The sequence below is a fragment of the Bombina bombina genome, chromosome 2 (assembly GCF_027579735.1).
Source record: "Bombina bombina isolate aBomBom1 chromosome 2, aBomBom1.pri, whole genome shotgun sequence".
NCBI lineage: Eukaryota > Metazoa > Chordata > Amphibia > Anura > Bombinatoridae > Bombina > Bombina bombina.
Genome location: NC_069500.1, coordinates 1,203,776,548 through 1,203,801,713, shown reverse-complemented (window position 1 = coordinate 1,203,801,713; position 25,166 = coordinate 1,203,776,548). Strand labels below are relative to the sequence as shown.

The following is a 25,166-nucleotide window of genomic DNA, read 5'->3' as shown; positions in this document are numbered from 1 at the left end:
TTTCTAAATTTGTAATGCTTTTGAAAAAAAAAATGAAATAAAACAAGTTACTAAAAAATGCTTTTAGTAATAACTAACCCCACAAGTTCATTGTTAGACCTGAAGCTGTAATGTTGCAGAAGGAAGGAGGCTATTAAACATATGTAGTTAATGATTATATAGAGTTTGGAGCCATTGGTGTCTTTAAGATACATAAAAGATTCATATACTCCTGTGAAGAGCTTTTATCTTCACGTTTCATTCCACAACAACCAACTTTAACCCATTTAACCCCTTTACTGCCGGGAAAAATAGAAATGTGGTGCGCAGCTGCAGTTAGCGGCGTTCTAATTACCAAAAAGCAATGGCAAAGCCATGCATGTCTGCTATTTCTGAACAAAGGGTATCCCAGAGAAGCGTTTACAATCATTTGTGCTATAATTGCCCAAGCAGTATGTAAATAATTTCAGTGAGAAACCCAAAGTTTGTGAAAAAGTTAACATTTTTTTTTATTTTGATCGCATTTGTCGGTGAAATGGTGGCATGAAATATACCAAAATGGGCCTAGTTCAATACCTTTGGTTGTTCACTTAAAATATATATAGTTTTGACAGGTAAATAGAAAATAACAAGGCTCTATTTCTGTTTAAATGTGTGTTCCTTCAGCAAAGGATAACAAGATAATGAAGTCATTTTCAAATTTGATAATAGAAGTAAATTGGAAAGTTGTTTAAAATTGCATGTTCTATTCAAATCATGAGAGAAATGTCGTGGTTTCCTGTCCCTTTAATGCAGCATTTAAAGGGACATTCCAGCCAATAATAAAATCTATATGGATGCATTTCAGTTTTGATTAGAAACATTTTTGTAATGTACATGTATTAGCAAAAATGTTTCTAATAAAAGCTATAGCTGTTTCAAAAGTGTATTTAAGTATGCACTGTGCACCAGCATTTTAAACAAAGCATTTGCTCAGAGAGCCTAAGTGCTTGTTCCCTCTGTTAATGACTCAATTTGTAAATTGCCAACATGATACAAGCCCCACTGGTGCTCTGAGCAGCTGCAATATTTAAAATGCTGGTGAACTAAGAATATCTAGCTATCCTTCACATGCACGTGCAGAGAAAAATGTTAACACTAAAACATTGATAAGTTTTTTATTAGAAGCATTTTTGTCAATACATCTATATTGCAAATATGTTTCTAAACAAAGATGTAATTCATCTACGTGCATTTCAATTTTGACTGGAATGTCCCTTTAATAATAGTGACAGTAATGTCAAAATGTAACTTTCATGATTCAGATAAAGCATGTCATTTTAAACAAGTTTCCAATTTACTTCTATTATCAAATTTGCTTTGTTCTCTTAATATATTTTGTTAACATTAAAGCTAAGTAGGCTTATAGAAGCTCAGGAGAGTGCACGTGTCTATAGCAGTCTATGGCAGCAGTGTTTCTATCTATGTATAAACAATGTTGCACACACTGCTGCCTGGTGGCTAGAGACACATGCACACTCCTAAGTTCACCTAGAAGTATTCTTTAACAAAGAATATCAAGAGAACTAAGCAAAATTGATAACAAAAGTACATTGGAAAGTTGTTTAAAATGTCAGTTCATCTTGACTTTACTGTCCCTTTAATGTTTCTGCAGAAATATTATTTTTTTAATGTAGCAATAATCTTGCATCAGTATCATTTGACGATGCAAACCCTATTAAACTTCACACAATGCAATTTAATAAAGGGACTTACTGTGGTGAACTCATAATTCTGTACATCAGTAAGTTTCAATTAATATCTAAGTCTAATAAATGAAGTCATTTTTTTTTCTTTCTTCTTCACAGTGTTGTGTCTAATATCGTATCACTTCTTTGTTCTGCTTTTTGTCTGGTCCTACTGGAAAACCATCTTTACTTTACCAATGAATCCAGCAAAAGAGGTTTGTTGAATCATTATATAACAGATAAAGTTACTCATGTCAAAATGATCTGTTGTCTTTGTTGTTCCATTGGTCAATTGAAATGGCCATAAGAATAAGATTGTGCCTTGTCATATATGTCTAAATGAGACTGTGTAGATGTTTTCATGCCTTAATAATAATTATTGATGATATATTTATATAAAAACTGTAAACCTTGCAAATTTAAAGTAAATCAGTACAGTATTTTTGAGTTGTTAAAATATGAAATAAATACATATTTCTCTTGCAAATTTCCCTACAGGAAGTGGCAAAGAGAGCTGTCCATATAGCTCCCCCTCTAGCTCCGCCCCCCAGTCATTCTCTTTGCCGGCTCTGGCAGCAGGGCCACTCTACGGAAGGGTAAAGTGAATGTGGTGTTAGATTTGTAGTTTTATATCTTCAATCAAGAGTTTGTTATTTTTAAATGGTACCGGTTTGTACTATTTACTCTATAGCAGAAATGTGATGAAGAATTCTGCTGAGAGGAAAATGATTTTAGCATGTTGTAACTAAAATCCACTGCTGTTCCCACACAGGACTGAGGAGTACCAGAAAACTTCAGTTGGGGGGAACAGTTTGCAGGCTTAACTGCAATAAGGTATGTTCAGTCATCTTTTTCTAGACAAGATTCAGTTAATGCTAGAAGACTGACAAGAATCCCCATGTGGGGAAGGTAAGCTATGTTCTGAGACTCAGTATAGAATTGAAGGCTTACTTAACAGGGCTCAATAGGCTGATGGACACTGTTACAGGGCAATCGATTATTTATTTGGAAAAAATACTCGTTATAGACACTTTTTAAGCACTTTTGTGGGCTTATTATGGGGTTATCTTCCACATGGCATATGTTTAGTCACCTAATTGGGATTTTGAAGGCCCCACAACTGGAGTGGAGGGGGAGGGGGCCTAATTTCGCTCCTCAGTTGCGCAGTTAGTATTAGCAGACAGTTCATGCAGCTTCACATGGAGGGTCCAGAGACTGCGTGAGGACTTTAAAGAAGCTGGTTTTCCCCAAAACTAATCCCTAAGGGCAGGTAGGGCCACAGCAGTAAGCTGTGGCAAGGTGCTGTAGTTTATTAACCGGTTGTCAGCTTTAGGTTCCTCCGGTTTGGGCGTTAAGGGGTTAATCGGGCTGAAAATTGTTGTGCAATCATTTCAAAGCCTTAGGCTCATACGGTACACAGTTCAAAAAGATTGGTTAATTTTTCATGTTTTTTTGTAAAATTGTGTGCGCTTTTTATTTCTTAAAGGCACAGTAACGGTTTTTTTCAAATGGTAATTTTTATTTGAATAAAGTGTTTCCAAGCCTGCTTGTGTATAATACTAGTCTGTTAAACATGTCTGACACTAAGGAAAGGCCTTGCTCTATGTGTTCAGAAGCCATGGTGGAACCCCCTCTAAAATTGTGTTCCAAGTGCACTAATGCGTCTATACACTTTAAAAATCATATTATGTCACTTAAAAATGTAGCCCTAGATGATTCTTTGACTGAAGGTAACGAGGATAGTCCGCCTTCCTCTCCCCATGTGTCGCCACCAGTTACGCCAGCGCAAGCGATGCCTAGTACCTCTAGTGCATTGGCCCCTATTACATTACAACAACTAGCGACAGTCCTGGATAATTCCCTTGCGGCATTTCTATCCAAACTGCCAGTTTTTCCTACAAACTGGCAGTTTGGATAGGAAAAGGTTTCTCAGGAAAGGTTTCTCAGCGGGCAGAATCAGATTCACTAGCGTTTAAATTTAATTTGGAACACCTCTGCGTATTGCTTTGGGAGGTTTTATCCACTCTGGATGATTGTGACCCTATGGTGGTTCCAGAGAAATTGTGTAAGATGGACAAATACCTAGAAGTCCCGGTATACACTGATGCGTTTCCGATCCCTAAAAGGGTGGCGGACATTGTTTCTAGGGAGTGGGAGAGACCAGGTGTCCCTTTTGTCCCCCCCCCCCCCCTATTTTTAAGAAAATGTTCCCCATAACTGACCTCAGACGGGACTCGTGACAGATGGTCCCTAAGGTAGAGGGGGCAGTTTCTACACTGGCTAAGCGCACAACTATTCCAATTGAAGACAGTTGTGCTTTTAAAGATCCTATGGATAAAAAGTTAGAAGGTTTACTGAAGAAAATTTTTGTTCAACAAGGTTTCCTTCTCCAACCCATTGCCTGCATTATTCCTGTAACTACTGCAGCGGCTTTTTGGTTTGAGGCGCTGGAGGAGTCGCTCCAGAGGGAGACCTCATATGACGAAGTCATGGATAGAATTAAAGCTCTAAAGCTGGCTAATTCTTTTATCACAGATGCCGCTTTGCAATTGGCTAAGTTAGCGGCAAAAAAATCAGGTTTCGCCATTATGGCGCGCAGAGCACTTTAGCTCAAGTCATGGTCGGCCGATGTGTCGTCAAAATCCAAATGACTAAATATCCCTTTCAAGGGCAAGACCCTTTTCGGGCCAGAATTGAAAGAGATTATTTCAGAAATCACAGGGGGAAAGGGCCATACTCTCCCTCAGGATAGGCCCTTTAGGGCTAAAAACAAGGCTAATTTTCGTTCCTTTCGTAATTTCAGGAACGGTCCCGCTTCAGCCTCTACAGTTGCAAAGCAAGAGGGTAGCGCTTCACAGCTCAAGGCAACCTGGAAGCCTTTACAGGGCTGGAACAAGGGTAAACAGGCCAAGAAGCCTGCAGCTGCTACTAAGACAGCATGAAGGGGTAGCCCCCGATCCGGGACCGGATCTGGTAGGGGGCAGACTCTCTCTCTTCGCTCAGGCTTGGGCAAGAGATGTTCACGATCCCTGGGCAGTAGAGATTGTTACCCAGGGATATCTTCTAGAATTCAAGGACTCCCCCCCCCCCCCCCCGAGGGGAAGGTTTCACATTTCTCGTCTGTCTTCAGACCAGACAAAGAAAGAGGTGTTCTTACGCTGTGTAGAAGATCTACTCACGATGGGAGTGATATGTCCAGTTCCAATTGCAGAACAAGGAATGGGCTTTTACTCAAACTGTTTGTGGTCCCCAAAAAAGAGGGAACTTTCAGACCAATCCTGGATCTAAAAATCCCACAAACAAATTCCTCAGAATCCCATCATTCAAGATGGAGACCATTCGAACAATCTTACCAATGATCCAGGAAGGTCAATTTTTGACTACCGTGGATTTAAAGGATGAGTACCTATATCCCTATCCGCAAAGATCATCACCAGTTTCTCAGGTTCGCTTTTCTGGACAAACATTACCAGTTCGTGGCTCTTCCTTTCGGTTTGGCCACTGCTCCCAGAATTTTCACAAAGGTGCTAGGTTCCCTTCTGGCGGTGCTAAGACCGCGGGGCATAGCAGTAGCGCCTTACCTAGACGACATCCTAATTCAGGCGTCATCTTTTCCCAGAGCCAAGGCTCACACAGAGATTGTACTGGCCTTTCTAAGGTCTCACGGGTGGAAGGTGAACATCGAAAAGAGTTCTCTGTCCCCGTTCACAAGGGTTCCCTTCCTGGGAACACTAATAGATTCGGTAGAAATGAAGATATTTCTGACGGAGGTCAGAAAGTTAAAGCTTTTAACTACTTGCTGAGTACTTCATTCTACTCCTCAGCCATCTGTAGCTCAGTGCATGGAGGCAATCGGATTAATGGTGGCGGCAATGGACATAGTCCCTTTTGCTCGAATAATTCTCAGACCACTGCAACTGTGCATGCTCAAACAGTGGAATGGGGATTACGCAGACTTGTCTCCTCAGATACAATTGGACCAGGGGACCAGAGACTCTCTTCTCTGGTGGTTGTCTCAGGATCATCTGTCTCAGGGAACATGTTTCCGCAGACCAGAATGGATCATTGTAACGACCAATGCCAGTCTGTTAGGCTGGGGTGCAGTCTGGGACTCCCTGAAAGCTCAGGGCTTATGGTCTCAGGAAGAATCTCTTCTCCCGATAAACATTTTGGAACTGAGAGCGATATTCAATGCGCTTCAGGCATGGCCTCAACTAGCTGCGGCCAAGTTCATCAGATTTCAGTCGGACAACATCACGACTGTAGCTTACATCAATCATCAGGGGGGAACGAAGAGTTCCTTAGCGATGAAGGAAGTCACCAAAATAATCAGGTGGGCGGAGGATCACTCCTGCCATCTCTCAGCAATTCACATCCCAGGAGTGGACAACTGGGAAGCGGATTTTCTAAGTCGTCAGACTTTTCACCCGGGGGAGTGGGAACTCCACCCGGAGGTTTTTGCTCAGCTGACTCAGCTATGGGGCACTCCAGAATTGGATCGGATGGTGTCCCGTCAGAACACCAAACTTCCTCTCTACAGATCCAGGTCCAGGGACCCCAAGGCGGTATTGATAGATGCTCTAGCAGCGCCTTGGTCCTTCAATCTGGCTTATGTCTTTCCACCGTTTCCTCTTCTCCCTCGTCTGGTCGCCAGAATCAAGCAGGAGAAGACTTCGGTGATTCTGATAGCGCCTGCGTGGCCATGCAGGACTTGGTATGCAGACCTAGTGGACATGTCATCTGTTCCACCATGGACACTGCCAATGAGGCAGGATCTTCTAATACAGGGTCCATTCAAGCATCCAAATCTAGTTTCTCTGCGTCTGACTGCTTGGAGATTGAACGCTTAATTCTATCAAAGCGTGGTTTCTCTGAGTCAGTTATAGATACTCTGATTCAGGCTAGAAAGCCTGTCACTAGGAAAATCTACCATAAGATATGGCGAAAATATCTTTGTTGGTGTGAATCCAAGGGTTACTCATGGAGTAAGATTAGGATTCCCAGAATATTGTCTTTTCTCCAAGAAGGATTGGAGAAAGGATTGTCAGCTAGTTCCTTAAAGGGACAGATATCTGCTCTGTCTATTCTCTTACACAAGCGTCTGGCAGAGGTACCAGACGTTCAAGCGTTTGCTCAGGCTCTAGTCAGAATCAAGCCTGTTTATAAACCTGTGGCTCCGCCTTGGAGTCTAAATCTAGTTCTTTCAGTTCTTCAAGGGGTTCCGTTTGAACCTTTACATTCCATAGATATTAAGTTATTATCTTGGAAACTTCTGTTTTTGGTAGCTATATCTTCTGCTCGAAGAGTTTCAGAATTGTCTGCTTTACAGTGTGATTCACCTTACCTGGTGTTTCACGCAGATAAGGTTGTTTTGCGTACCAAACCTGGTTTTCTTCCTAAGGTTGTTTCTAACAAGAATATTAACCAGGAAATAATAGTTTCTTCTCTGTATCCTAACCCATCTTCAAAGAAGGAACGCCTGCTACACAATCTTGATGTGGTTTGTGCTTTAAAATTCTATTTACAAGCAACTAAAGACTTCAGACAAACATCATCCTTATTTGTCATTTATTTTGGAGAGGTCAGAAAGCGACTGCTACCTCTCTTTCCTTCTGGCTGAAAAGCATCATCAGGTTGGCTTACGAGACTGTTGGCCAGCAGCCTCCTGAACGAATTACTGCTCATTCTACTAGAGCTGTGGCTTCCACATGGGCTTTCAAGAATGAGGCTTCTGTTGAACAGATTTGTAAGGCAGGGACTTGGTCCTCACTGCATACTTTTGCCAAATTTTATAAATTCGATACTTTTGCTTCTTCGGAGGCTATTTTTGGGAGAAAGGTTTTGCAAGCGGTGGTGCCTTCCGTTTAAGGTACCTGTCTTGTTCCCTCCCTTCATCCGTGTCCTAAAGCTTTGGTATTGGTATCCCACAAGTAAAGGATGAAGCCGTGGACTGGATACACCTTGCAAGAGAAAACAGAATTTATGCTTACCTGATAAATTACTTTCTCTTGCGGTGTATCCAGTCCACGGCCCGCCCTGGCAATTAAGTCAGGTAAATAATTTTTTTGCTTAAACTACAGTCACCACTGCACCCTATGGTTTCTCCTTTTTCTCCTAACCTTCGGACGAATGACTGGGGGGCGGAGCTAGAGGGGGAGCTATATGGACAGCTCTGCTGTATGCTCTCTTTGCCACTTCCTGTAGGGAATGAGAATATCCCACAAGTAAAGGATGAAGCCATGGACTGGATACACCGCAAGAGAAAGTAATTTATCAGGTAAACATAAATTCTGTTTTTCCAAATGACCACATAAGGCATTTTAAAGTGAATGTCAATTTTGATGCTAAAGTGCCCGGTTTTTAAAAATTTGATTAAAATTTACATTTCACTCCTGTTGAGAAAAAAAACTTACCTTTTAATCTTCACAGCAGCTCCAGCTTCCTCCGGTCGTTGCAAGCCATTTCTGACGTCAGAAATGATGGATAGGTCATCCTCCAATCCCGGCTTCCCCAACCCCCAACCCTCAACCCTGTGATTGGAGGAAGCTGGATTCCTCATTTTTAGACCCAGGAAGAGGCTTTGCGACAGGCGGAGGAAGCTGGAGCTGCTGTGTAGATTAAAAGGTAAGTTTTTTTTTCTCAACAGGAGTGAAATATAAATTTTGATGAATTAAGTGCCCCTGTTTTTAATCGAAATTTTAAAAACCAGGCACTTTAACATCAAAATTGACATTCACTTTAAACAAAACTGCAGCCAAAAGTACTGTACTAATCTGTTTGACATTTGGCTTAGAAATAAATCCAATAGGGAGTTGAGTATTTCTTGCTTTGTTTTCTGAAAAAAAAAACACTCAATAGATTCAGATTTATAAATTCAGTAATACATTATTACAATGTTATTTAGGTATGAGGTACAGAAAATAAAGAAAAAAATATTGTGAGCATATACAAATTGTGCTCCATACAGAGATTTCAAAGTGATCGTTTACAAAATTCTCTTCTAAAGTATTTATCTACGTACAATATTGCCCCAAATTATATACATAATTCCTAGTGTAACCTTAACACTTTTATTTATTACACCTATATTAAATGGAAAATTCATTAGGGCAAGAGTTTTAGTTGAACTATTTAAATAGTTTCTTTGATTTTCTTACTTAAAATGAACTTGCATAAATCATTTTATATGACTCTTAATAGTGTTTTTCTTTCTGTTTTCAACTAAAATTGAAGTATGTTAGTAATATCTCTTTGTCTAGAAGTCAGATGGATTTCTAGTGATATTGTGCAACAGCACATAGCAAGTGCACATTATAACCTTCTTGTTTAGCATCATGCAATTAAAAAAAGTTGGTATTTTTGTTATTTTATGTTGTTTTGTTTTTTGTATCTGTTAAACCCTGCTTCACCCAGCCAATTCCAGTCAAGTATACACCCTCTTTCATATGCCCTGTATTTATTTAAACATTACTAGATTTTCTTCTGACCAAGGCATATGGGAGAAATATTTTATTCTTTTTCATCTTTCTTCAACCACACTTGATCTTTCTTTTTTATTTCTCATTAAGGAAGCTGTTAAAATGGGATCCTTTGGGGCTACAAACAGGGTTAGATTTCATTATCAATCTGCTTGAGCATGGGTGATGTAATGGGCTGAATCCTGAGATGAATAAGGCTGGTGAGTGGTAGCTATGCATATTTGCTGCCCATTATTGGCTCAACAGTCTTGTTCAGCTCTGGACCATTATTTCCAATTTGGAGCTATCTTGAAATATGTGTTTGATGCCTTTTGTGAGGGCGAAATAAATATTTATAGGCAAGTACAAAGTTCTAGGGCAATACATAGTCATAGGAAAGTTATAGGCCAGTACATAGTAATAGGAAAGTTATAGGCCAGTACATAGTTATAGGCCAGTACATAGTTATAGGAAAGTTATAGGCCAGTACATAGTAATAGGAAAGTTATAGGCCAGTACATAGTTATAGGCCAGTACATAGTTATAGGCCAGTACATAGTTATAGGCCAGTACATAGTCATAGGCTAGTTATAGGCCAGTACATAGTCATAGGTATGTTATAGGCCAGTACATAGTCATAGGCAAGTTATAGGCCAGTACATAGTTATAGGCCAGTACATAGTCATAGGCTAGTTATAGGCCAGTACATAGTCATAGGTATGTTATAGGCCAGTACATAGTCATAGGCAAGTTATAGGCCAGTACATAGTTATAGGCCAGTACATAGGCAAGTTATAGGTCAGTACATAGTCATAGGCAAGTTATAGGCCAGTACATAGTTATAGGCCAGTACATAGTCATAGGTATGTTATAGGCCAGTACATAGTCATAGGCAAGTTATAGGCCAGTACATAGTTATAGGCCAGTACATAGTCATAGGCAAGTTATAGGCCAGTACATAGTCATAGGCAAGTTATAGGCCAGTACATAGTTATAGGCCAGTACATAGTCATAGGTATGTTATAGGCCAGTACATAGTTATAGGAAAGTTATAGGCCAGTACATAGTCATAGGAAAGTTATAGGCCAGCACATAGTTATAGACAAGTTATAGGCCAGTACATAGTTATAGACAAGTTATAGGCCAGTACATAGTTATAGGCCAGTACATAGTCATAGGCCAGTTATAGGCCAGTACGTAGTCATAGGAAAGTTATAGGCCAGTACATAGTTATAGGCCAGTACATAGTTATAGGAAAGTTATAGGCCAGTACATAGTCATAGGCCAGTACATAGTTATAGGAAAGTTATAGGCCAGTACATAGTTATAGGCCAGTACATAGTTATAGGCAAGTTATAGGCCAGTACATAGTCATAGGCAAGTTATTGGCCAGTACATAGTTATAGGCAAGTTATAGGCCAGTACATAGTTATAGGCCAGTACATAGTTATAGGCCAGTACATAGTCATAGGCAAGTTATAGGCCAGTACATAGTTATAGGCCAGTACATAGTTATAGGCCAGTACATAGTTATAGGCCAGTACATAGTCATAGGCAAGTTATAGGCCAGTACATAGTTATAGGCCAGTACATAGTTATAGGCAAGTACATAGTTATAGGAAAGTTATTGGCCAGTACATTGTTATAGGCCAGTAAATAGTTATAGGCCAGAACATAGTTATAGGAAAGTTATAGGCCAGTACATAGTTATAGGCAAGTTATTGGCCAGTACATATTTATAGGCCAGTACATAGTTATAGGAAAGTTATAGGCCAGTACATAGTCATAGGTATGTTATAGGCCAGTACATAGTCATAGGCAAGTTATTGGCCAGTACATAGTTATAGGCAAGTACATAGTTATAGACACGTTATAGGCCAGTACATAGTTATAGGCCAGTACATAGTTATAGGCAAGTTATAGGTTAGTACATTGTTATAGACCCCCTACATAGTTATAGGCCAGTACATAGTTATAGGCAAGTTATAGGCCAGTACATAGTTATAGGCCAGTACATAGTTATAGACACGTTATAGGCCAGTACATAGTTATAGGCAAGTTATAGGCCAGTACATAGTTATAGGCCAGTACATAGTTATAGACACGTTATAGGCCAGTACATAGTTATAGACACGTTATAGGCCAGTACATAGTCATAGGCAAGTTATAGGCCAGTACATAGTTATAGGCAATTACATAGTTATAGGTAAGAACATAGTTATAGGCAAGTTATAGGCCAGTACATAATCATAGGCAAGTTATAGGCCAGTACATAGTTATAGGCAAGTTATAGGCCAGTACATAGTCATAGGCAAGTTATTGGCCAGTACATAGTTATAGGCAAGTTATTGGCCAGTACATAGTTATAGGCAAGTTATGGGCCAGTACATAGTCATAGGCAAGTTATTGGCCAGTACATAGTTATAGACAAGTTATGGGCCAGTACATAGTCATAGGCAAGTTATAGGCCAGTACATAGTTATAGGCAAGTTATTGGCCAGTACATAGTTATTGGCAAGTTATAGGCCAGTACATAGTCATAGGCAAGTTATTGGCCAGTACATAGTTATAGGCAAGTTATTGGCCAGTACATAGTTATAGGCAAGTTATAGGCCAGTACATAGTTATAGGCAAGTTATAGGCCAGTACATAGTTATAGACAAGTTATAGGCCAGTACATAGTCATAGGCAAGTTATAGACAAGTTATAGGCCAGTACATAGTTATAGGCAAGTTATAGGCCAGTACATAGTCATAGGCAAGTTATTGGCCAGTATATAGTTATAGGCAAGTTATTAGCCAGTACATAGTTATAGGCAAGTTATAGGCCAGTACATATTTATAGACAAGTTATAGGCCAGTACATAGTCATAGGCAAGTTATAGGCCAGTACATAGTTATAGGCAATTACATAGTTATAGGTAAGTACATAGTTATAGGCAAGTTATAGGCCAGTACATAGTCATAGCAAAGTTATAGGCCAGTACATAGTTATAGGCAATTACATAGTTATAGGCAAGTTATAGGCCAGTACATAGTTATAGGCAAGTTGTATGCCAGTACATAGTTATAGGCAAGTTATAGGCCAGTACATAGTCATAGGCAAGTTATAGGCTAGTACATAGTCATAGGCAAGTTATAGGCCAGTACATAGTTATAGGCAATTACATAGTTATAGGCAAGTTATAGGCCAGTACATAATCATAGGCAAGTTATAGGCCAGTACATAGTCATAGGCAAGTTATTGGCCAGTACATAGTTATAGGCAAGTTATAGGCCAGTAAATAGTTATAGGCCAGTACATAGTTATAGGCAAGTTATAGGCCAGTACATAGTTAAAGGCCAGTACATAGTTATAGGCCAGTACATAGTTATAGGCAAGTTATTGGCCAGTACATAGTTATAGGCAAGTTATAGGCCAGTACCTAGTTATAGGCCAGTACATAGTTATAGGCCAGTACAAAGTTATTGGCCAGTACATAGTTATAGGCAAGTTATAGGCCAGTACATAGTTATAGGCAAGTTATTGGCCAGTACATAGTCATAGGCAAGTTATTGGCCAGTACATAGTTATAGGCAAGTTATTGGCAAGTACATAGTCATAGGCAAGTTATAGGCCAGTACATAGTTATATGTAAGTTATAGGCAAGTACAAAGTTATAGACCCATACATAGTTATAGGCCAGTACATAGTTAAAGGCCAGTACATAGTTATAGGCAAGTTATAGGCCAGTACATAGTTATTGGCCAGTACATAGTTATAGGCAAGTTATTGTCCAGTACATAGTTATAGGCAAGTTATTGGCCACTACATAGTTATAGGCCAGTACATATTCATAGTCATAGGCAAGTTATACACCTTTACATAGTTATAGGCAAGTACATAGTTATAGGTAAGCTATAGACAAGTACAAAGTTATAAACACGTTATAGGCCAATACATAGTTATAGGCAAGTACATAGTTATAGCCAAGTACATAGGCATAGGCAAATTATAGGCCAGTACATAGTTATAGGCAATTACATTGTTATAAAGCAGTACATATTTTTTATAGGCAAGTACATAGTTATAGGCAAGTTATAGGCCAGTACATAGTTATAGGCCAGTACATAGTTACAGGCAAGTTATAGGCCAGTACATAGTTACAGGCAAGTTATAGGCCAGTACATAGTTACAGGCAAGTTATAGGCCAGTACATAGTTACAGGCAAGTTATTGGCAAGTACATAGTTGTTATAGGCAAGTACACAGTTATAGACACGTTATAGGCCAGTACATAGTTATAGGCCAGTACATAGTTATAGACCCATACATAGTTATAGGCAAGTTATAGGCAATTACATAGTTGTAGGCCAGTACATTGTTATAGGCAAGTACATAGTTATAGGCAAGTAAATAGATTAGGGCTGCAACTAACGATTATTTTCATAATCGATTAATCAGACGATTATTTTTTTGATTAATCGACTAATCGGATAAAAAAAGAATGAATAATTGTTTCCTATATTTTAAATAGAATCCACATACTGAGTGTTACAAATATAAACTTCAGACTAAGACTTTACATTAACACAACTGTTTGTCCAATTTTTAAGCAGCAGAGCACAGTTTTATAATTAAGCAAAACAAAAACTGTTTGAAAAGAGGTAGAACTCCCAGCTTGGCAAGGGGCCTCTCAATAAAGTAACCATTGACTTCATTCTAACATAAAAATATCTTGAATATCTATATGCAATGGTAAATAACCAGCTATAAGGTTAGGGGAAAATATCTAGTCCGCTCTAAAAATAACAGATATATACTTATAAAGGATGAATCTGGTACATATTGATTAAAAATATAAAAAAACAAAATCTCTAAGGACTATATATCAATAACAGGACAAAGCCTTACACATTTATTTATACAGTACATATAATCAGCAATAGCAAGCAATCCACTAATAATTGTGCAAACTGATAATAGTGCACGTCAATTTAAATAACTCCCATCAATGTAGGGGCTAGGTGTAAATAACAAGCTGGGCACTATATCATGCAAAGCATAGTTCCAAATCCCCCGATTTAATATAAACAATCCAAATGATGACTCCTATTATATCTGGGTTGCACATAAGCCAGGGTTAGTTGTAAACTTATACTGTCCTGAAAAAGTGAAAAGTATACGTCTGTAGACATCCTTTAGGCTAAGGACATAACCATAAAACACAATGCCATGTGCAGGAGCTCAGTGGAGTTAGGCAGCTGGTGTTGTGCACAGACCAACTAATTGCAAACCAACTAATCGATTATGAGATTCGTTGACAACTATTTTCATAATCGATTATGCCGATTAGTTGTTGCAGCTCTAAAATATATATAGGCAAGTACTTAGTTATAGGCAAGTGCATAGTTATAGGCAAGTGCATAGTTATAGGTAATTTATAGGCAAGTACATAGATATAGGCAAGTTCATAGTTATAGGCAAGTGCATAGTTATAGGTAAGTTATAGGCAAGTACATAGAGTAGGCAAGTTATAAGCAAGTACATAGTTATGGGCAAGTGCATAGTTATAGGCAAGTACATAGTTATAGGCAAGTTATAGGCCAGTACATAATTATAGGCAAGTTATAGGCCAGTACATAGTTATAGGCAAGTTATAGGCCAGTACATAGTTATAGGCAAGTGCATACTTATAGGTAAGTTATAGGCCAGTACATAGAGTAGGCAAGTTATAAGCAAGTACATAGTTATAGGCAAGTGCATACCTATAGGCAAGTTATAGGCCAGTACATAGTTATAGGCAAGTGCATACCTATAGGCAAGTTATAGGCAAGTGCATACCTATAGGCAAGTTATAGGCCAGTATATAGTTATAGGCAAGTGCATACTTACAGGGAGTGCAGAATTATTAGGCAAATGAGTATTTTGACCACATCATCCTCTTTATGCATGTTGTCTTACTCCAAGCTGTATAGGCTCGAAAGCCTACTACCAATTAAGCATATTAGGTGATGTGCATCTCTGTAATGAGAAGGGGTGTGGTCTAATGACATCAACACCCTATATCAGGTGTGCATAATTATTAGGCAACTTCCTTTCCTTTGGCAAAATGGGTCAAAAGAAGGACTTGACAGGCTCAGAAAAGTAAAAAAATAGTGAGATATCTTGCAGAGGGATGCAGCACTCTTAAAATTGCAAAGCTTCTGAAGCGTGATCATCGAACAATCAAGCGTTTCATTCAAAATAGTCAACAGGGTCGCAAGAAGCGTGTGGAAAAACCAAGGCGCAAAATAACTGCCCATGAACTGAGAAAAGTCAAGCGTGCAGCTGCCAAGATGCCACTTGCCACCAGTTTGGCCATATTTCAGAGCTGCAACATCACTGGAGTGCCCAAAAGCACAAGGTGTGCAATACTCAGAGACATGGCCAAGGTAAGAAAGGCTGAAACACGACCACCACTGAACAAGACACACAAGCTGAAACGTCAAGACTGGGCCAAGAAATATCTCAAGACTGATTTTTCTAAGGTTTTATGGACTGATGAAATGAGAGTGAGTCTTGATGGGCCAGATGGATGGGCCTGTGGCTGGATTGGTAAAGGGCAGAGAGCTTCAGTCCAACACAGACGCCAGCAAGGTGGAGGTGGAGTACTGGTTTGGGCTGGTATCATCAAAGATGAGCTTGTGGGGCCTTTTCGGGTTGAGGATGGAGTCAAGCTCAACTCCCAGTCCTACTGCCAGTTTCTGGAAGACACCTTCTTCAAGCAGTGGTACAGGAAGAAGTCTGCATCCTTCAAGAAAAACATGATTTTCATGCAGGACAATGCTCCATCACACGCGTCCAAGTACTCCACAGCGTGGCTGGCAAGAAAGGGTATAAAAGAAGAAAATCTAATGACATGGCCTCCTTGTTCACCTGATCTGAACCCCATTGAGAACCTGTGGTCCATCATCAAATGTGAGATTTACAAGGAGGGAAAACAGTACACCTCTCTGAACAGTGTCTGGGAGGCTGTAGTTGCTGCTGCACGCAATGTTGATGGTGAACAGATCAAAACACTGACAGAATCCATGGATGGCAGGCTTTTGAGTGTCCTTGCAAAGAAAGGTGGCTATATTGGTCACTGATTTGTTTTTGTTTTGTTTTTGAATGTCAGAAATGTATATTTGTGAATGTTGAGATGTTATATTGGTTTCACTGGTAAAAATAAATAATTGAAATGGGTATATATTTGTTTTTTGTTAAGTTGCCTAATAATTATGCACAGTAATAGTCACCTGCACACACAGATATCCCCCTAAAATAGCTATAACTAAAAACAAACTAAAAACTACTTCCAAAACTATTCAGCTTTGACATTAATGAGTTTTTTGGGTTCATTGAGAACATGGTTGTTGTTCAATAATAAAATTAATCCTCAAAAATACAACTTGCCTAATAATTCTGCACTCCCTGTATAGGTAAGTTATAGGCAAGTACATAGAGTAGGCAAGTTATAAGCAAGTACATAGTTATGGGCAAGTGCATACTTATAGGCAAGTTATAGGCCAGTACATAGTTATAGGCAAGTTATAGGCCAGTAAATAGTTATAGGCAAGTACATAGTTATAGGCAAGTAAGTACATAGTTATGGCAAGTTATAGGCAAGTACATAGTTATAGGCAAGTTATAGGCAAGTACATAGTTATAGGCAAGTTATATGCCAGTACATAGTTATAGGCAATTAAATAGTTATAGGCCAGTACATAGTTATAGGCAAGTTATAGGCCAGTAAATAGTTATAAGTTATAGGCAAGTACATAGAGTAGGCAAGTTATAAGCAAGTACATAGTTATGGGCAAGTGCATACTTATAGGCAAGTTATAGGCCAGTACATAGTTATAGGCAAGTTATAGGCCAGTAAATAGTTATAGGCAAGTACATAGTTATAGGCAAGTAAGTACATAGTTATGGCAAGTTATAGGCAAGTACATAGTTATAGGCAAGTTATAGGCTAGTACATAGTTAAAGGCAAGTTATAGGCCAGTACATAGTTATAGGCAAGTTATATAGCAGTACATAGTTATAGGCAATTACATAGTTATAGGTAAGTACATAGTTATAGGCAAGTTATAGGCCAGTACATAGTTATAGGCAAGTTATAGGCCAGTACATAGTCATAGGCAAGTTATAGGCCAGTACATAATTATAGGCAAGTTATAGGCCAGTACATAGTTATAGGCAAGTTATAGGCCAGTACATAATTATAGGCAAGTTATAGGCCAGTACATAGTTATAGGCAAGTTATAGGAAAGTACATAGTTATAGGCAAGTAATAGGCAAGTACATACTTATAGGCAAGTTATAGGAAAGTACATAGTTATAGGCAAGTAATAGGCAAGTACATAGTTATAGGCAAGTGCATACTTATAGGCAAGTTATAGGCCAGTACATAGAGTAGGCAAGTTATAAGCAAGTACATAGTTATAGGCAAGTGCATACCTATAGGCAAGTTATAGGCCAGTACATAGTTATAGGCAAGTGCATACCTATAGGCAAGTTATAGGCAAGTGCATACCTATAGGCAAGTTATAGGCCAGTATATAGTTATAGGCAAGTGCATACTTATAGGTAAGTTATAGGCAAGTACATAGAGTAGGCAAGTTATAGGCCAGTACATATTTGCTCTAATGCATTTATGTCTTTATGTCTCTTTAGTTTACTTTTGCTTAGCTGGTGACATCCTGAAATGTAGGCCTGTTTAGATCATTGAAAGCTATATTTGGACACTTTTGCTCTATATTGCCTTAAAGCAGCAGTTCAATGTTGCCTCAGAATCCTACTGAATGACTAGACAATTACTTCAAAGTAGTATATATCATCTCTTATATTTCATTCCTACTCACTGGACCCCATTTAAATGCAGCATGTAGTGCTGTGCAGAAACTTACGGCTAGATTTAGAGTTTTGTCGGTAACGACCCGCGTAGCTAACGCTGGCTTTTTCCCCCCGCACCTTTTAAATACCGCTGGTATTGAGAGTTCACAGAAGGGCTGCGTTAGGCTCCAAAAAAGGAGCATAGAGCATAATTTACTGCCACTGCAACTCTAAATACCAGCGGTGCTTACAGAAGCGGCCAGCTTCAAAAACGTGCTTGTGCACGATTCCCCCATAGGAAACAATGGGGCCGTTTGAGCTGAAAAAAAACACCTGCAAAAAAGTAGCGTTCAGCTCCTAACGCAGCCCCATTGTTTCCTATGGGAAAACACTTCCTATGTCTGCACCTAACACCCTAACATGAACCCCGAGTCTAAACACCCCTAACCTTACACTTATTAACCTCTAATCTGCCGCCCCCGCTATCGCTGACACCTGCATATTTTTTAACCCCTAATCTGCCGCTCCGTACACCGCCGCAACCTACATTATCCCTATGTACCCCTAATCTGCTGCCCCTAACCCCTATATTATATTTATTAACCCCTAATCTGCCACCCCCAACGTCGCCTCCACCTACCTACAATTATTAACCCCTAATCTGCCGACCGGACTTCACCGCTATTCTAATAAATGTATTAACCCCTAAAGCTAAGTCTAACCCTAACACTAACACCCCCCTAAGTTAAATAAAATTTTATTCTAACTAAATAAATTAGCTCTTATTAAATAAATTATTCCTATTTAAAGCTAAATACTTACCTGTAAAATAAACCCTAATATAGCTACAATATAAATTGTAATTATATTGTAGCTATTTTAGGATTAATATTTATTTTACAGGCAACTTTGTATTTATTTTAACCAGGTACAATACCTATTAAATAGTTAATAACTATTTAATAGTTACCTAGTTAAAATAATTACAAAATTACCTGTAAAATAAATCCTAACCTAAGTTACAATTAAACCTAACACTACACTATAATTAAATTAATTAAATAAACTACCTACAATTAAACCTAACACTACACTATCAATAAATTAATTAAATACCTACAAATAAATACAATTACATAAACTAACTAAAGTACAAAAAATAAAAAAAGAACTAAGTTACAAAAAAATAAAAAAATATTTACAAACATTATAAAAATATTACAATAATTTTGAGCTAATTACACCTACTCTAAGCCCCCTAATAAAATAACAAAGCCCCCCAAAATAAAAAAATGCCCTACCCTATTCTAAAATACAAATAGAAAAGCTCTTTTACTAATCGGAACAGCCAATAGAATGCAAGCTCAATCTGATTGGCTAAGAATAAACAGAAGTTAGATGTGCGCTTAGGAACTAATACCAAGCACCTCTCTAAGAGACACTATCCCTAAAGAGTGTCAGAATATAGTGAAAGTGGATTGTTAAGCTTTTTACGGCTTACAGATAGAGAGGGCGCCAAGGGCTAAAGGTATCAGACACCAATGTAGTGTAAAAAATATATTTAATAAAAATCAATATACAATCATAAAATCAGTACAAATTAGGGACGTCTCCCTAGATATTAAAAATCCTAAGTCACAGTTAATTGCTACAATGTGGTAGACAAATATGAAAAATAAAAAATAAAGTGCATATACGATCTAATTTAAATGCATTAATCAGTAGAAAATGAGCAAAGGTTACTAAAATATAAAACAATACACGTTGTACTAGAGTCTTAAATATGTATATTTCACAGGGGATACGGCAGTTATTCCCAAGTATACTGAGGGATATATGATAGCGTGGGACTTTCAAATGAAAGGAGGTTAGTCCTGAAAATGTTCCATACACTTGAAATCGTAGTATAATGCTTGTTTCAAAGAGTACAATAGTGCTAAAGCAGTACTTTACTTTACTTTACCGCCTGTGAAATCTTCAGTCACACCAAGGACCGCTACGTTAGCCAAGGCAGTCTCTCCCGAGCTGCAAACACAGATCACACACGTGTGTACGGACGGCGTCTGACGTCACTTCTCGTCCGTTTGTTTCCTCTGCTTCACCTTCCCATAGATCCTGGTCATGCTCTCCTGCAGTTTATCGTTAGTTGGATCATCACAAGAGAAGTCCCCAATCATCCGTATTAGTGAATCTAACACCTTTATTTTCTTATTGCAAGCTCTCAGCTAAGATTTAAAAGCAAAACTGGAAAGGTTAGTCACCGCATCTGGCCAAATGGGACAAGCTCAGGTACCACGTCAAGGTCCTCTCCAATACCTGAGACCCTAAAACAGCCACACAATGCAAGCTTTCAAATCCAAACAAACCAGTTTGTTTGGATTTGAAAGCTTGCATTGTGTGGCTGTTTTAGGGTCTCAGGTATTGGAGAGGACCTTGACGTGGTACCTGAGCTTGTCCCATTTGGCCAGATGCGGTGACTAACCTTTCCAGTTTTGCTTTTAAATCTTAGCTGAGAGCTTGCAATAAGAAAATAAAGGTGTTAGATTCACTAATACGGATGATTGGGGACTTCTCTTGTGATGATCCAACTAACGATAAACTGCAGGAGAGCATGACCAGGATCTATGGGAAGGTGAAGCAGAGGAAACAAACGGACGAGAAGTGACGTCAGACGCCGTCCGTACACACGTGTGTGATCTGTGTTTGCAGCTCGGGAGAGACTGCCTTGGCTAACGTAGCGGTCCTTGGTGTGACTGAAGATTTCACAGGCGGTAAAGTAAAGTAAAGTACTGCTTTAGCACTATTGTACTCTTTGAAACAAGCATTATACTACGATTTCAAGTGTATGGAACATTTTCAGGACTAACCTCCTTTCATTTGAAAGTCCCACGCTATCATATATCCCTCAGTATACATGGGAATAACTGCCGTATCCCCTGTGAAATATACATATTTAAGACTCTAGTACAACGTGTATTGTTTTATATTTTAGTAACCTTTGCTCATTTTCTACTGATTAATGCATTTAAATTAGATCGTATATGCACTTTATTTTTTATTTTTCATATTTGTCTACCACATTGTAGCAATTAACTGTGACTTAGGATTTTTAATATCTAGGGAGACGTCCCTAATTTGTACTGATTTTATGATTGTATATTGATTTTTATTAAATATATTTTTTACACTACATTGGTGTCTGATACCTTTAGCCCTTGGCGCCCTCTCTATCTGTAAGCCGTAAAAAGCTTAACAATCCACTTTCACAATCTGATTGGCTGATTGGATCAGCCAATCGGATTGAACTTGAATCTGATTGGCTGATTCCATCAGCCAATCAGAATTTTCCTACCTTAATTCCGATTGGCTGATAGAATCCTATCAGCCAATCGGAATTCGAGGGACGCCATCTTGGATGACGTCCCTTAAAGGAACCTTCATTCTGTGTAAGGACGTCGGAAGAAGAGGATGGATCCGCGCCGGAGGTCTTGAAGATGGAGCCGCTCGTCGTCGGATGGAAGAAGATAGAAGATGCCGCTTGGATGAAGATGTCTACCGGTCCGGATCTCCTCTTCTGCCCGGATAGGATCAAGACTTCAGCCGGATGATGGACGTCTTCAGCCCCCGCTTGGGCTTGGATGAAGACTTGAGCCTGGACCGATCGGTGATACCCGGCGTGGTGAAGATAAGGTAGGAAGATCTTCAGGGGCTTAGTGTTAGGTTTATTTAAGGGGGGTTTGGGTTAGATTAGGGGTATGTGGGTGGTGGGTTGTAATGTTGGGGGGGTATTGTATGGTTTTTTTTACAGGCAAAAGAGCAGAATTCTTTGGGGCATGCCCCGCAAAAGGCCCTTTTAAAGGGACAGTATACACTCATTTTCATATAACTGCATGTAATAGACACTACTATAAAGAATAAGATGCACAGATACTGATATAAAAATCCAGTATAAAACTGTTTAAAAACTTACTTAGAAGCTGTCAGTTTGGCTCTGTTGAAAAGGTAGCTGGAAAGCCCACTGCAAGTGGCAAATAAGACACTCCCCCCCTCCCCCTTCTTTTGCATATGAAAAGACCCTTTACACAAACAGCAGCAAGCTGGAGAAGGTAGCTGACAGTATTCACATAAAACTTTGGGGCTTGGTTAGGAGTCTGAAAATCAGAGCAATGTTATTTAAAAATAAGCAAAACTATACATTTATTTTTTTTAAAAAACTTTATGGGCTATATAAATAGATCATCTACAAAACATTTATGCAAAGAAAAAATGAGTGTATAATGTCCCTTTAAGGGCTGGTAAGGTAAAAGAGCTTTTCTATTTGTATTTCTCCTACATTGGTGTGTCCGGTCCACGGCTTCATCCTTACTTTTGGGATATTCTCATTCCCTACAGGAAATGGCAAAGAGAACACACAGCAAAAGCTGTCCATATAGCCCCCCCTCTGGCTCCGCCCCCCAGTCATTCTCTTTGCCGCTCTGAACAAGTAGCATCTCCACGGGGATGGTAAAGAGTATGTGATGTTAGTTGTAGTTTTATTTCTTCTATCAAGAGTTTGTTATTTTAAAATAGTGCCGGTTTGTACTATTTATTCTACAACAGAAAGTGATGATTGAACTATTAGCTCCGGTTTGCTCATTTAAGGGTTTAGAGACTTGAAATTTGGTGTGCACTACTTTCAAAGCATTAAGACACTGGGGTGTAAATTTCATAAAGATCGGATATTTCTTTGATAGTTTTTCAAACATTCAGAAATAAAGTGTGCTCTTTTTATTATTTAAAGAGACAGTAACGGTTTTGTTTAAATTTGTTTTTATTGCATTAATAGCCTGCCTAAATCTGTCTAACATGTCTGTACCTTCAGATAGCATATGTTCTGTGTGTATGGAAGCCAAGGTGGTTCCCCCTTTAAATGTATGTGCAAATTGTGCCATGGCGTCCAAACAAAGTAAGGACAGTACTGTCACATTTAATAAGGTTACCCAAGATGATTCTTCAAATGAAGGTAGTGGGGATAGTTCATCATCCTCTCCTTCTGTGTCAACACCAGTTTTGCCCGTGCAGGTGATACCTAGTACATCTAGCACGCCAATGCTTGTTACTCTGCAGCAATTAACAGCAGTAATGGATAATTCTATAGCAGCTCTTTTATCCAAACTGCCAGCATTTCCCAGAAAGCGTGATTGCTCAGTTTTAAATACAGAGGATGAGCAAGTAGGCGCTGATGATAATTTATCTGTTATACCCTCACATCAATCTGAGTTGGCAGTGAGGGAGGGTCTGTCTGAGGGAGACATTTCTGATTCAGGAAAAATTTCTCAGCAGGCAGAACCTGATATTGTGGCATTTAAAGAGGACAGTTGCGCTTTCAAAGATCCTATGGATAAAAAATTGGAAGGATTGCTTAAAAAGATTTTTGTTCAGCAAGGTTTCCTTCTTCAACCAATTTCGTGCATTATTCCTGTCACCACGGCGGCGTCTTTCTGGTTCGAGGAACTAGAAAATTCGCTCCAAAAGGAGACTCCATATGATGAAGTCATGGACAGAATTCACGCTGTAAAGTTGGCTAATTCCTTTATTTTGGATGCCGCTTTTCAATTGGCAAAATTAGTGGCGAAAAATTCAGGTTTTGCAATAGTGGCGCGCAGGGCGCTTTGGCTAAAATCTTGGTCGGCGGATGTGTCGTCCAAAACACCATTGCAAGGCTGGAACAAGGGTAAACAGGCCAAGAAGCCTGCTGCTGCTACCAAGACAGCATGAAGGGGTAGCCCCCGATCCGGGACCGGATCTAGTAGGGGGCAGACTTTCTCTCTTTGCTCAGGCTTGGGCAAGAGATGTTCCGGATCCCTGGGCACTAGAAATAGTCTCTCAGGGGTATCTTCTAGAGTTCAAGGAACTTCCTCCAAGGGGAAGGTTCCACATGTCTCGCTTATCTTGAGACCAGATAAAGAGACAGGCATTCTTACATTGCGTAGGAGACCTATTAAAGATGGGAGTGATACACCCAGTTCCAACAGTAGAACAAGGTCTGGGTTTTTACTCAAACCTGTTTGTAGTTCCCAAAAAAGAGGGACCTTTCAGGCCAATTCTGGATTTAAAAATTCTAAACAGATTCCTCAGAGTTCCATCATTCAAAATGGAAACCATTCGGACGATTTTACCAATGATTTAGGAGGGTCAATATATGACTACCGTGGACTTAAAGGATGCGTACCTGCATATTCCTATCCACAAAGATCATCATCAGTTCCTGAGGTTCACCTTTCTGGACAAACATTACCAGTTCGTGGCTCTTCCATTAGGTTTAGCCACTGCTCCCAGAATTTTCACAAAGGTGCTAGGGTCCCTTCTAGCGGTCCTAAGGCCGAGGGGCATTGCTGTAGCACCTTACCTAGACGACATTCTAATCCAAGCGTCGTCCCTTTCCAAAGCAAGGGCTCATACAGACATTGTTTTAGCCTTTCTCAGGTCTCACGGGTGGAAGGTGAACATAGAAAAGAGTTCCCTGTCCCCGTCCACAAGGGTTCCTTTTCTGGGAACAATAATAGATTCTGTGGAAATGAAGATTTTTCTGGCAGAGGTCAGAAAGTTAAAGCTTCTAAACGCTTGTCGAGTTCTTCAATCTATTCCTCAGCCTTCCATAGCTCAGTGCATGGAGGTAATAGGACTAATGGTTGCAGCAATGGACGTGGTTCCTTTTGCTCGAATTCATTTAAGACCAATGCAACTGTGCATGCTCAAACAGTGGAATGGGGATTATGCAGACTTGTCTCCCCAGATTCAAGTAGACCAGGTAACCAGAGACTCACTCCTCTGGTGGTTGACTCAGGATCACCTGTCTCAGGGAATGAGTTTCCGTAGACCAGAGTGGGTCATTGTCACGACCGACGGCAGTCTCTTAGGCTGGGGCGCGGTCTGGGACTCCCTGAAAGCTCAGGGTCTATGGTCTCGGGAAGAGTCTCTTCTCCCGATAAACATTTTGGAACTGAGAGCTATATTCAATGCGCTCCTGGCTTGGCCTCAACTAGCGAAGGCCAGATTCATAAGATTTCAGTCGGACAACATGACGACTGTAGCGTACATCAATAATCAGGGGGGAACAAAGAGTTCCTTGGCGATGAGAGAGGTATCCAAGATCATCAAATGGGCGGAGGATCACTCCTGCCATC

The 25,166-nt window shown here is 39.5% G+C and overlaps 1 protein-coding gene across 4 annotated transcripts in view; it reads left to right on the top strand.

Moving 5' to 3' along the window:
- Positions 1-25,166, top strand: part of ZDHHC2 (zinc finger DHHC-type palmitoyltransferase 2) — a 479,179-nt gene that overhangs the window by 322,525 nt on the left and 131,488 nt on the right. For all 4 annotated transcript variants that reach the window (XR_008400731.1, XM_053703926.1, XM_053703923.1 and 1 more), the window contains exon 3: positions 1,827-1,921. Coding sequence is in view for 3 of the 4 variants with exons in the window: in XM_053703926.1 (XP_053559901.1) it covers positions 1,827-1,921 (95 nt within the window). In the remaining variant the exon portion in view is untranslated. The remainder of the gene's footprint in view (positions 1-1,826; positions 1,922-25,166) is intronic.